The sequence below is a fragment of the Mytilus edulis genome, unplaced genomic scaffold (assembly GCF_963676685.1).
Source record: "Mytilus edulis unplaced genomic scaffold, xbMytEdul2.2 SCAFFOLD_545, whole genome shotgun sequence".
In the NCBI taxonomy this organism is placed as follows: domain Eukaryota; kingdom Metazoa; phylum Mollusca; class Bivalvia; order Mytilida; family Mytilidae; genus Mytilus; species Mytilus edulis.
The window spans coordinates 1-13,398 of record NW_027268973.1 but is presented as its reverse complement, the minus strand read 5'-3'; the positions used below and the strand labels follow the sequence as shown (position 1 = coordinate 13,398).

The window sequence follows — 13,398 nt, the reverse complement described above, 5'->3', positions numbered from 1 at the left end:
TACAAATGTATACACATGAAAGGTATGTTTAAGTTTTTGTCTTTAATGAATTTTTCATCACTAACAATCTTTGTCATATATTTTTATTTGAATAGAAGAATATCTACGATGCCCTAGCTGTTTGACTTTGTTAAACTTTCATAATGCATAGCTTGCGTTATCTTTTTTGCGCTAACTGAAACTTTGTTCTTAGTTCATTGGCATGTCCTTTGAACTTAAAGTACTGTTTCTTCTGTTTAATGCATATTATTTCATAATGTTTGAGGCTTATCATTTCAAAATTGCTTTTTCGCCTTTAGTCGGTTTTTTTTTATGATCAACTGGCGTTAAAAAGATTTTATCTTTCATTTCCTTAATTATGACATCACAAAGTATAGTGTATATATTATATATATTTTACTGGGTTTCTCTAGTTTGTTCAATGTGACTTAATCATTTTTTCAATACTATTTTACACATATTAAAGAAAACATAGCATTTGTCAATTTAAATCGCTCCGTCGATTGAGTTGGACTGCCTGGATCAGTCTGTCACTTAAACTGAATGATCTGGAATTCACCAAGGATGTTAAAATGATTTCCCTTTTCTGCAATCAATCTTCTTGTAATTGTTTCAAAGAATATATATACTGGGCTTTGAGGCATTACTGTGTATGTATGGTCTGTTTAATAAACTCCAAGGGTAACCATCAACTTCTATTTGTCAATTTCTTTCAAATGCTTTTCCCAGATCGTTCTATGGTTTCATGTCAGTATTTTCAGTGTTAGCAACCGAGTAATTTGATTTTGAAGAATATTTCCGTTTGCGGTAATCCTGTACGATTTATCTTGTGATAATTCCAGTAAAATCGTGCGTGTATTTGTTTCGATTAATCGTTCAATACAGGATTCAGAGTACTGGATGTAAACATGTTTGTGAGAACCAATATCTTTTAACTTATGTTTATTTCTTTGTATAAATATTTTCTTATCCGGACTTGCTGATTTTAACGAGACCTGGTTGTTTAAAATTTTGTTGTCAAACGTTTTGTTGCAACCACAGATATTTGAGACGAAACCTCGCCGAAGCTGTCTATTAGATGGTGAACTTTGTCTGGGAGATTTACGAGTTCAGTGAATGGTAAATGTTTTACATTATCGATAAACGGACCTGCCGGTCATGTATTACCTTTAACCCCTTGATCATTAGTCTTGGTCAGTAGGACCAGACACTAAGTTTTCAACTTGCCCAACAGTGTTTAAATTAAGTTTACCATGTCATCCATGTTTAAATCAGTATCAGCTTTTAATATTCGATTTTTTAGAAATAACATCATTTCTTACTCTTTTCCATTCTATCTTGACCATTTTAATTTCTTTACTGATTTCATCTTCGATTTAAGGACATACGATACAGTTTTGATCCCGTATTTACAGTTGGATGAAAATTTCCATATAGTCTATTTTTTGCCTGATTAAATAAAATATGTAATAAAAAATATACCTTCATGTGCGACTTTTTGAGTTAAATGAGGTCGACATTTTGTATATTTGCTAAAAATTCGGATTTGTGGCCGTATTTTTTGTTTCGAAAAAAAGACATAACTTTTTTGTTTTAAAAAATAAATACAAATTGTTTTTTGTTAAATAATTTGTAATTTCTGTGTTTTATAAGTATCCTTAAAATTTATGCCTTTTTTCATTCAGAAATAACTCATATTCATCAAATGGTCATATATTGAGAAAAAAAACGTATTTCTTTGCTGTATATTTATCAAAATTAAAAAAAAATGCACTATTTACAGTTTTATAAAATTTGGTCCACATAATCTCCCTGCAAAATGAAACAGAATGTCGTTTAAAAAATAGGGGTGCATGCACTCGTTTTCAAATGAAATCAGTTTGAATGACAAAAATCAGTCGAAAAATGCATCATTTCCCGATATGTCACAGTTTGACGTCGCGAAAATAACATTTTACGTTATCAACGTCATTACCTCCCCTGTAACTGTATCGTATGCCCTTAATACAGGACTGAAGATTGTCTGCATTGGCCATTTCTGTTTGTTTACTTGCAGGACGAGGGGACCCAACTTCTTATTATTGTATTTTGGTGTATTTTACATCACATATGCAACTAAAGTTCCCTCTTTTCCATATATATCCACCATATAGATGAAACTAGTCTTTAATCAAACGAAAATGTAACGGAGACATTTTTCCTACGTCTGTTCACGTAGACACTCTAGTTATATCGTGTAATGTTGGGGTTTTTAACCCCCCCCCCCCTCCCACACATTTTGTAGGTGCCTATTTCAAGTTAGGAGCCTGTATTCACTTGATATCATTAGCTGCTATATATCATTAATATTGGGATTCGTTCATTGTTTTGTGCATAAATTAAGGCCGTTTGTTTTCTTCTTTTCCTGTTTGTTTTTTATTTGTCTTAATAGCATGCTTTGTGGTATGGGAATTTGCTCATTGTCGGAGGTCGTACGATGCGTGTAGTTGTTAACTTCTGTGTAATTTGGTCGTTGGTGGAGAGTTAACTTATTATCAATCTCACGACATCATTATATTCTAGTATTGACAATGCCATGGCATAAAAAAAGAGAAACAGACAAATAACAATTTACTAACCACAACAAATAACTCAATGTCAAATATGGAAGTCGACAAATGGCGAATAAGACTGGACACCATTTATGCAGATCCTAATACGCTAGTTGCACTTCTTGTCTTGCTTGTGATAAGTACATTTTTTTCTAGCAAAACCTCCTACTTGTTATGACAGGTGCATCAAATTACATTATATTGACAACGATGTAGAACAAAACAAACAGACATAATAGGTAAAATGGTCAAAAATAGGGGTACAACAGTCAACATTGTGTTATAATCTTAATCACTATAACACAAACAAATATATAACAAATTAACACAAAGTAGCACAAAAAGGCATAAATATAAAGCATATGACAAATAATAAAAGACAAGAATACAAAAATTTACCTTAGAACAATTTACAATGACGGAATATATAAGTACAGAGCCACGTCAAGTGGATATCACCAAAATCACCCCCTTCCCCCTAAAAAATAAAAAAGAACATTAAAACACATAAAACTATCATCTTCTACACATTGATTTCTAGCTTTTGCAGCAGTTTAATTCTCCATGGTAAAAACGGAATTCAAATTAGTGTAAAAGACATTTTTTTTTATGAAATATTACAATGAAATCTTAAGCATTAGACAGTTCTGATGTTTACATCAAGAAAAAGAAATCAAAAATGTAATTTGATACATTCAGAATACAATACTATAATCAGCCATTTAATAGTACTTGAACTGATTACATTTTTATTTCAGCGACCCCTTACATAGTTATACTGTGTTTGTAAGACATTCAAATACGGATATTTTTGGTCTATACGTTAGTTGTCCAAATCTATTGTTACTTGGAAATTGTATCCTGCCCTCATATTCGCTTTCCTGGAAATTTAACTAAACTGGAAATAAAAAACAATTAAAAATTAAATCACCAAAATACAGAACTCCGAGGAAAATTTAAAACGGAAAGTCCCTATTTAAATCGCAAAATCAAATGAGAAAACATCAAACGAATGGACAACAACTGTCATATTCCAGACTTGGTACAGGCATTTTCAAATTTTAGAGATAGTGAATTGAACCTGCTTTTATAGCGCTAAACCTCTCACTTGTATGACAGTCGCATCAAATGCCGTTATTTTTACAACGATGCGTGCACAATTCAGACATAATCGGTAAAATAGTCAAAATATGGGAAGAGCAGTCATCACTGTGTTACAATCTCAAAACAAACAAACATTTACAAAAAAACACAAAAATCATCTATCAAATTAAAAAACACATTCATGAAAATGATTATGTATCGTTTAATACTAAAAACATTGGAGAACGCGCAATCGAATTTATATGTGATTTTGTTAATATACTTATCTATGTTTAATTTTAAATATGTCAACAATCTTGAATAATAGAAAAGAACTGTATTTAATAGAAAGTTAAGAATTTTTGTAGGTACATTTAAATAATTATAAACATAAAATTACGTAAGACAAAACTAGTTGTCTGATGATTTGAACATAGTTTTACTACTTTGATTAAGTTTATGGACGACTTTGAAACTATTTTGATCAAATGTGCTGTAATAAACGTATGCCTGTATGTAGTTATTTTATGCAGAAAGAAAAAAAAATCTAAATTGCATATATGTAATTATATTATTCACAAATTAGAAAAAGGGTATAAATGATGTAACTATTTCATGCCCAGAGAATTATAATTAAACAAAACAAACCTGTACATATACATTACTATAATGCTTACATTCTTTGGCTGTTGGTGTCGTTGATAATGCGTCAGGATACTCCATAGTGTACTTCTCAACCACTGACTTCAGTGGAACTGTCCCTATAACAATTCTTTGTTTTATGTAAAATGGCGAACAACCAACTGGCCTTACCATCAACTTTTAAAAACAGAATAAAAAAATTGAGAATGGAAATTGGGAATGTGTCAAGAGACAAGCCGACCAAAGAGCAGAAAACCACCGAAGGCCACCAAAAATAAACATATATAAATAGACGATTATGATCAATTGTATAAACACCAATTCATGTAAACTTTTATTTGTTATTTTGATTTGTATCTCCTTAAACGATATATGAAATTTGAACATAAGTAAATTATTGTTGCCTAAATCAACATAGAAAGTTTCAGTATTCAAAAGTTTGCCTTGCTTTTGTTTTCCAACTGTTTTGATTCGATAACCACTGATTTATAATCATAACTAGACGGCTACTAAATTGATAGGACTCATATCTTTGAGTGACTTTTAATTATAATGTAGTGCAGTTTTCCAAAACTTTTCACATAGTTGCATTTTTGAAAACTGACATTCTTTTCCTTTCTTACATCGATGTTACTAATAGCAAAACTAGCTTTCTTCACGTCTCACCTCATACTAAACTTTATTAGTGGATTAGTCATGCTTAAATTTTGACAAATCCATAAAAGAAAATATAAACGATTTTATTGTTTAGATTTGATTTATCATATTTCTTTTGGTCAATGTTTGAATAAGAAATATTTGAACATGTTTTATCAAAATGCTCGAATAGACTTTTAGATATACTGGGTATTACTGTTTTTGGGTGCTGCAGTCCAATATGTAGTTAATACTGAGGTACTGACAGGAATTTTAAAGAGGCACAAGTTTCTGCATAAAACTTATATTTAACATTGATATAGTATATTGCTTTGATTTGTGTTTAATTCAATTGTGTGTTCACATTTTTGTTTATGGGCCAGCTATACCCACCTCCTACTACGTTTTTTTTTGCTGTGTTGAAGACCCATTGGTAGGTGTCGACTGTTTCTACTGTTTGGTTGGGCTGTTGTCTCTGTGACACATTCCCCATTTCCATTTTCAATTTTATTCAATGATAAGTTCCATCTTTCTCTCTGAATTACTACTTCAGACCAAAGAGCAGAAATCAGCCTTTTAATAGAACTTGAATTGATTACAAAAATTTGTCAGGGACCCCTTATATAATTATGCTTTGTGAGACAATCATAATACGGATATTTTGGTATAATAAAGATTATAAATGTATTTATTAGGGATGTCAAGAGTACTCGAGTATCGCTCGGTAGTACCGAGTATCGAATACCAGAATGATACTCGACTAATCGGTCTCCTGTTTAAATGTTGTAGCTTTCTTTTAAAGCTTTAACAAACACAAAATGTATTGAGAGCGCCTCCCAGGAAATAAAATCTATTTTAAAATACGATTCGAATATTTCTGCCTAGCTGTCATTTAAAATTCTCCCAAACAGAGGTAGGCCATGAACAAGACCCCTTTTCCAAATCTTACACTTTACGCTAATCTTAGTCATTCGCTCACCTCTATACCGTCAGAGTATATATTTTTCATCAGCAGGGTTGTTACAAATAAAGTAAGAATTCTCCTCATCTCAGAAACAGTTATGAACAAATTCAATGCACTCTGTATCGACCCTAATAAATAATTAACGGCATCAGTAAATTAAAACATCACCCCTTTGCTTATTATTTAATGTTTTTTTACGGTTCTTTAATACTGTTGTTTGAGTAATAATTTTTCTATAGATATCAAATACTTACTAGGTAAGATTATTGTCAGTTTACATAATTAGTACACGAATTGAATGAGCGTTTAATTATGGTATAAAGCTCATTGGATTATTATCTAGTTCTATGTGATCATATTGAGGGTTTTACGTTTATAAGACAACGACCCACAATACATAAAATGGATATATATTTTTGTGTTTCCATTTTGTAAATCTTTTAGCGAGCGAGTACTGGATTATCGCTCGGTAAATCAAACGAGTACTCGATTAGTAAATCTTCACCAGTACTTATAGATTAGACATGTATATAATAGATTAGAAAGATATGTTATAGATTAGAACGTATATTATAGATTAGAATGTATATTATAGACTAGTATCTCAATTGTTTGTAAAACAATTGAAAGGTCTTTCCTGTAAAAGTGATGTTTTCGTATTGTACTGTGTACGATCTTTCGTTTGATATACGACAAGCATACCTCCTGAAACTTTTCGCTTTTTACACTTAATGACCTCATCCGCCTACATTTTTTGAGATCGGGAATTATGATATATGGAACAGAGTAGATTAGCTTTCATTTGATATGCGACAACACCATGTTCTAGAAAGTTTGATTTTTGCACTTAATTATCCTATCCAACTAATTTTTGGAGGGTCGGGAATTTGATATTTCAAATGTACACATCATGACTTTTCATTTGATATACAACAACCCTACCTTTGAAGAAAATTTATTTTTTGCACTCAATGACCCCATCCAACCCATTTTTGGGAGACGTCAATTTGAAATTTGAAATGTACGCTTTATGTTCTTTCATTTGATATGCGACAACCTTACCATCTGAGAAATTTGAATGTTTGCACTAAATGACCCCACCCGTCCCCCCTGGTCTAAAACGACAATAGATATCTCAAATCTGTTAAATGGTAAATGATGTACATTTAAAGGACAACATTATAAAAAAAGAATTGGGACAATTTCAAAGTTCACCAAGGTCACAATTAATCATCAAATATGTGATGCAATACCAAACTTAAGAACCGGAAGTCGTAGAGACATGGGACTAGCACCATTCAACTCAGGACCACTTGACCTTTCAAATATCACAAGGTCAAGGTCATAGTATAATGTGAAGGTCAAGGTGAAATTTCATCATGACCCGATATTGACCTCAAATTGAAGGTCTTGAACTACTGATCATCTTTGCAGTTTATAGTAGGTTGATATCTGTTACCTTTAAAAAGATATACACAATATACTATACTTTTAAGAATCATCCCGTCGTAACTTTTGAACAGAGAGTCGGACACTTTTGAGCTCAGTGTATAAAATGTAGAGCTCGTCGAGAGGAACATTTTATACGCTGTAAGTATGCATCAAACTCTTATCGTTTTCTTAAATGAAAGCTTGAAATTGCAGCGTAATTTTTTTTTGCACTCGGTGACCTTTGACCTTGAGTGCAAATTAAAGGTCACTTGAACTTAAGATTATTGGTGTAGGTCCCAAGTCTTTACAACTTCCGGTTCTTAAGATACAATTTTTAAAAAATTGTGTATATTTTTTCAAGGGAAATAACTCCTTATAAGGGTTAACAACAAAATGATTGTATATGTGAATTAACATTGCCATCTGGTCTTGTACATGTTGCCGTTTTCAAATGGATTCTATCTTGAATACTTTTTGAGAAAAATGTAAAAGAAAGAAATTGCTTCAAGGGGACATAACTCTCATAGGGAATGATGAAATCCTTAGCAGCCTCATATGGTAACACATCATGATGAGATCTAACTATTGTCCAAATAAGGTCATGATATCTTCAAAACAAAGAGGGGGGGGGCCATGTCGAAAAAAAACAATAAAAGGGAGATAACTTCTAAAGGGGATGATGAAATCCTACACAGCCTCATCTGGTAATACTTCATGATGAGGTCTACCGATGGTCCATATTTGGTCTTGATAACTCCAATAGAAACAAGGGGAGGCCATGTTATACAAATGCTGGATGAAAAAAACAAAAAAAAAACAGGAGAAAAACAATAAGGTCTTTCCTCGCGGAGAGGAAAGACCTTAATTAGAATGTATATTATAGATTAGAAGCGTATATTATGGTATATTACAAATAAGAAATGTATATTATGGTATATTACAAATAAGAAATGTATACTACGGTATATTATCGAAAAGAAATGTATACCATAGATTAGAAATTTTTCTAATTTGTACAAACAAATACGGAGATTTGGAATGATCAGATGTCGAAGATAACGAGAAAAAATAATACATGTGCTTCCAGAAGAAAATTTGCTTTTAAAATTATATTGAGATATTACCTGTACATGATAGTCTATAGATATTATCCCACATCCTGTTAATCCGGATGGTGGGTTTGGTTGTATCAACAGTTCTTCCGACATCATTTCGCTGTCTCCTGGATGAACTTCTCTATGAACTGGTCGACAAAAAAGGTTTTCGGTGTCGGTCATAGACATTTGAGTATACGACAGTGTCTAAAAAAGAATATTTTCTTTCATGACATTTTTTTATGGGATTCGTTTTGTTGTTGTAACCTTTTTGTGAAATTTTGTTCACGCATCATAGTCAATGTAATGGAACTTGATGCGACTGTCGTACAAGTGAGATGTTTAGCGCTATAAAACCAGGTTCAATCCACCATTTTCTACATTTGAAAATTCCTGTACAAGTCAGGAATATGACATTGTTGTCCATCCGTTTGATGTGTTTTGTCATTTGATTTTGTCATGTGATTTTGCGATTGAATTTTCCTATTTGTTTGATATTTTTGTGATTTTATTTTTTGAATGAATTGATTGGATTCATATTGCACAATTATCGTGTTGTTGGTGTTTACAAAGTTTGAATTAAGTATAGATCATCAATGTATGATCATAATTTTAAACATTTGAGTTATTTCATTTAAGTTACAGATATATAGAATAACCATACATTGTCTCTATTCTCGGCTCGAAACAGGTACAGCCTCGCTTTCTACCTGTTTCTAAGCCTTGTACAAATAACATTGATATTTCGAGACAATGTATGGTTATTGTTTATATACTGCAACTCTTATAACTGTTCTAATTGAAGTATTTAGGGTTAAAAACCATCATTTTTTAATTTTGAGCGGAAGACGTTAATTTTCCGGGAACCTGTATGTTTCATTGACGTCACAAATACAACTCTACAGAAACACATTGTCAACGTCATAAACAAGGTGATATACTGTCAGTGACTGTATATCACAAATAAATATACGGTCAATGCAATTTGACTGCTCAAATAGCACAGCTGCAGTATATAATGTGTTATTAAAATTTGACGTTACAAAATTTTAGTAATTACTTTAAATAAAGGAATATATCTTCGTTATGCAAAGCTCTAATTCCTTGTCTGGCTTTGGCTATTTACTTTGTCTTTTTGAATCTATAAGATTACCTGGATACCATTAACATTGATACTACATGTGTATCTTGACATATTCATAAACTCCACATTAACATTTATTGACTCCCCTGGAATATACCAGTCCTATCTAGTCGTAAGATGCGGTTACTGGACCAGTTGTGCAGCATAAACAACAAAGATTTTTAACTATCTGCTTCTCACAGGGACCCTAAAAAAGTGATGCATACAAAAAGCTACTGAATAAGAAGAATTATGCCGATATAAATTTAAAGAGATGGATGAAGGAAAAGTTATATGTTCATGAATATTTGATGTTGTGGTTTTGCAATATTCTATAAAGCCTATATAGAATAATTAACCCTGTTTTCAAGAGCTTGCAGCTATTACTATGACTTTATAAAAAGTAACCAGTATCTGAACGAAAGTTGACTAATGGTATAAAATATTTATTCCAACAGGAACAGGTATTATAAAATTGTTTCAAACAAAGTTTCCAGTGGAACTTCTGTTAGGCGGAACAAATATACGTTGACAGGAGGAGCAATTCGTCCATTTTCTAAAAAAATAATCATCCAAAAATACTAAGTTCTTGTTGACAGTTATTCCATATCAACTTCCCAAATGATACATGATAGTAATAAAGTACAGATTCTAAGTACTGACGTTGTTCATCATCTAAATAACGTGGTATAGTGTTTCTTTGTATTTGCCTTTGAATATTATTACTGTTTTGTATATTAACTGTTTGTAATGTACTATTGTATTAGTTTGAATATATTTCTCTGCACTGAGTGTTCTTGCGTTTGTTTGTGCTGTATTCCTGTCACGTATTGTTGTCATTCTAGCGGTATCTTTAAAATTGTCATATGTGTAAATGGTTTTGCTAGCCATTAAACAGGTTAAACCATTTTTATCTGAAAATTTTCTGTATCAGGTCAGGAATATGGCTGTTGTCATCTACAATCCGATTATATGTATTGGATGGGTTTGCTTTTATTGTAGTTCACTTCAGTGTGTCTGTTTATCTGTTGTTCTGTTATTTTCATCTATTAGTGAATGTGTTTTCCTTTATTTAATTTATCACCCGTATTTGTTTTTGCTTCATCGAATTACTGCTATTAAACAGCGTTATACTAATGTTATTTTGTTCATTTTTTGTAATATATATATGACATGACATGCTATCTATTGAAAATGTAACTGAGACATTTTTCCTACGTCTGTTCACGTAGACACTCTAGTTATATCGTGTAATGTTTTTGGTTTTTTTTTAACCCCCCCCCCCCCCACCCACCCACACACATACACATTTTGTAGGTGTCTATTTCAAGTTAGCAGCCTGTATTCAGTTGATATCATTTGTTGTTATATATCATTAATAGTGTTATTCGTTCATTGTTTGGTACATAAATTAAGGCCGTTTGTTTTCTTCTTTTCCTGTTTTTTTTCTTCATTTGTCATAACGGGGCCTTGATAGCATGCTTTGTGGTATGGGAATGTGCTCATTGTCGGAGGTCGTACGATGCGTGTAGTTGTTAACTTCTGTGTAATTTGGTCGTTGGTGGAGAGTTGACTTATTATCAATCTCACGACATCATTATATTCTAGTATTGACAATGCCGTGGCATAAAAAAAGAGAAACAGACAAATAACAATTTACTAACCACAACAAATAACTCAATGTCAAATATGGAAGTCGACAAATGGCGAATAAGACTGGGCACCATGTATGCAGATCCTGATACGCTAGTTGCACTTCTTGTCTTGCTTGTGACAAGTACATTTTTTTCTAGCAAAACCTCCTACTTGTTATTACAGCTGCATCAAATTACATTATATTGACAACGATGTAAGAACAAAACAAACAGATATAATAGGTAAAAAGGTCAAAAATAGGGATACAACAGTCAACATTGTGTTATAATCTTAATCACTATAAAACAAACAAATGTATAACAAAGTAACACAAAGAAGCACAAAAAGGCATGAAGATAAGGCACATGACAAATAATAAAAGACAAGAATACTAAAATTTACCTCAGCACAATTATACACTGACGGAATATATAAGTACAGAGCCACGTCAAGTGGATATCACCAAAATCAGACTTAACAGTTAGAGTTATATTTATAAAGACAAATACAATAATACTATAACCCGTTAAGATGATAAGTAAACGCCAGTACCCAGAATATTTACTTTAAGACAATCGTGTAACATTTGGGAAGTTGATACGGAATATTTATCAAAAAGGTCTTGGTACCTATCGATGGACTTTTTATTAGAAAAAGTACTGGAAGTTCTTTGACATACCCCTGGTTCAAAGCCAATAGATGATGTGTATAATTGTTTAATTCATTTTTATAATTATAACATTATGCTGACAATTGAATCGCGAAATTTGCATTTTTTAAAAGTACCAAAATTTTTGCAATTGCACTTTTTTTGGTTTGTCGCAAACGTGTACTGGAACATCGAATAATCATCCTCTGATATAAGGATACAAACACATAGATTTGTTTGTCGTGTTAAACAATTTCATTTGTAATGGAATAATGTCAAATTTGATATTAGAAGCGAAAATAAACACATATTTTGTCTTTCTAATGTCACAGTCTTTCAACTGGTGTTCTATTATATTCTAATTGAAGATATTAAATGTCTACTTTTGGTAATTTGAAGAAAAAAAAAAATATCAATATACTTTTCATCGATAGATTCAAGTTACTTTCAATAAAACACTTTATCATTATCATAACATTATTGATTATTATAGACAATCAGCTATGCTTCGGCCGGCGATCTGTTCTTTCGGTATATAATTCATACAATAATCAATGAACAAATAGTTAAAACTTCCAATGCATTTTTGATATAATGCACAGTGTATAATTGATATTTACAAAAATAATATATAATAGAATATGATTGGTTATACTGTCAACAATATGGATGTACTAAAAATAAAACCTTTTTTTCAGAAAATTGCTGCCCTCCCTTCCCCCTAAAAAATAAATAAACATTAAAAAAACATAAAACTATCATCCCCTTCCCTCTTAAAAATAAAAAAAAACCATTAAAAACATAAAACTATCATCTGCTACACATTGATTTCTAGCTTTTACAGCAGTTTAATTCTCCATGTTAAAAACGGAATTCAAATTAGTGTAAAAGACATTTTTTTATGAAATATTACAATGAAATCTTAAGCATTAGACAGTTCTGATGATTACATCAAGAAAAAGAAATCAAAAATGTAATTTTATACATTCAGAATAGAATATAATCAGCCATTAAATATTACTTGAACTGATTACATTTTTATTTCAGCGACCCCCTTATATAGTTATACTGTGTTTGTAAGACATTCAAAATACGGATATTTTGGTCTAAACGTTAGTTGTCCAAATCTATTGTTACTTGGAAATTGTATCCTGCCCTCATATTCGCTTTTCTGGAAATTTAACTGAACTGAAAAAAAAACCAATTTAAAAGTAAAATCACCAAAATACTGAACTCCGAGGAAAATTCAAAACGGAAAGTCCCTATTTAAATCGGAAAATCAAATGAAAAAACATCAAACGAATGGACAACAACTGTCATATTCCAGACTTGGTACAGGCATTTTTAAATTTTAGAGATAGTGAATTGAACCTGCTTTTATAGCGCTAACCTGTCACTTGTATGACAGTCGCATCAAATGCTGTTATTTTTACAACGATACATGAACAATTCAGACATAATAGGTAAAATAGTCAAAATATGGGAAGAGCAGTCATCACTGTGTTACAATCTCAAAACAAACAAACATTTACAAAAAAGCACAAATAAGC

At 31.6% G+C, this 13,398-nt stretch overlaps 1 protein-coding gene across 1 annotated transcript; it reads right to left on the bottom strand.

Moving 5' to 3' along the window:
- Nucleotides 1-2,597: 2,597 nt before the first annotated feature.
- LOC139509193 (uncharacterized) lies at nucleotides 2,598-10,820 on the bottom strand. Its single transcript, XM_071296104.1, has 4 exons — nucleotides 9,595-10,820; nucleotides 8,472-8,648; nucleotides 4,352-4,493; nucleotides 2,598-3,489 (listed from the first exon to the last, which is right to left on the bottom strand). The coding sequence occupies exons 1-4, from the start codon at nucleotides 9,640-9,642 to the stop codon at nucleotides 3,485-3,487; spliced, it is 372 nt and encodes a 123-aa protein (XP_071152205.1). The 5' UTR covers nucleotides 9,643-10,820; the 3' UTR covers nucleotides 2,598-3,484.
- Nucleotides 10,821-13,398: the final 2,578 nt, after the last annotated feature.

Excerpts from the sequence above, each read along its gene's own strand:
- LOC139509193 (XM_071296104.1), bottom strand. The coding sequence starts at position 9,642 with ATGAATATGTCAAGATACACATGTAGTATCAATGTTAATGGTATCCAG. Across the intron at positions 8,649-9,594 it reads TCAATGTTAATGGTATCCAG|ACACTGTCGTATACTCAAAT; the intron begins GTAATCTTATAG and ends ATTCTTTTTTAG. Across the intron at positions 4,494-8,471 it reads CTATAGACTATCATGTACAG|TTGATGGTAAGGCCAGTTGG; the intron begins GTAATATCTCAA and ends TGTTTTTAAAAG.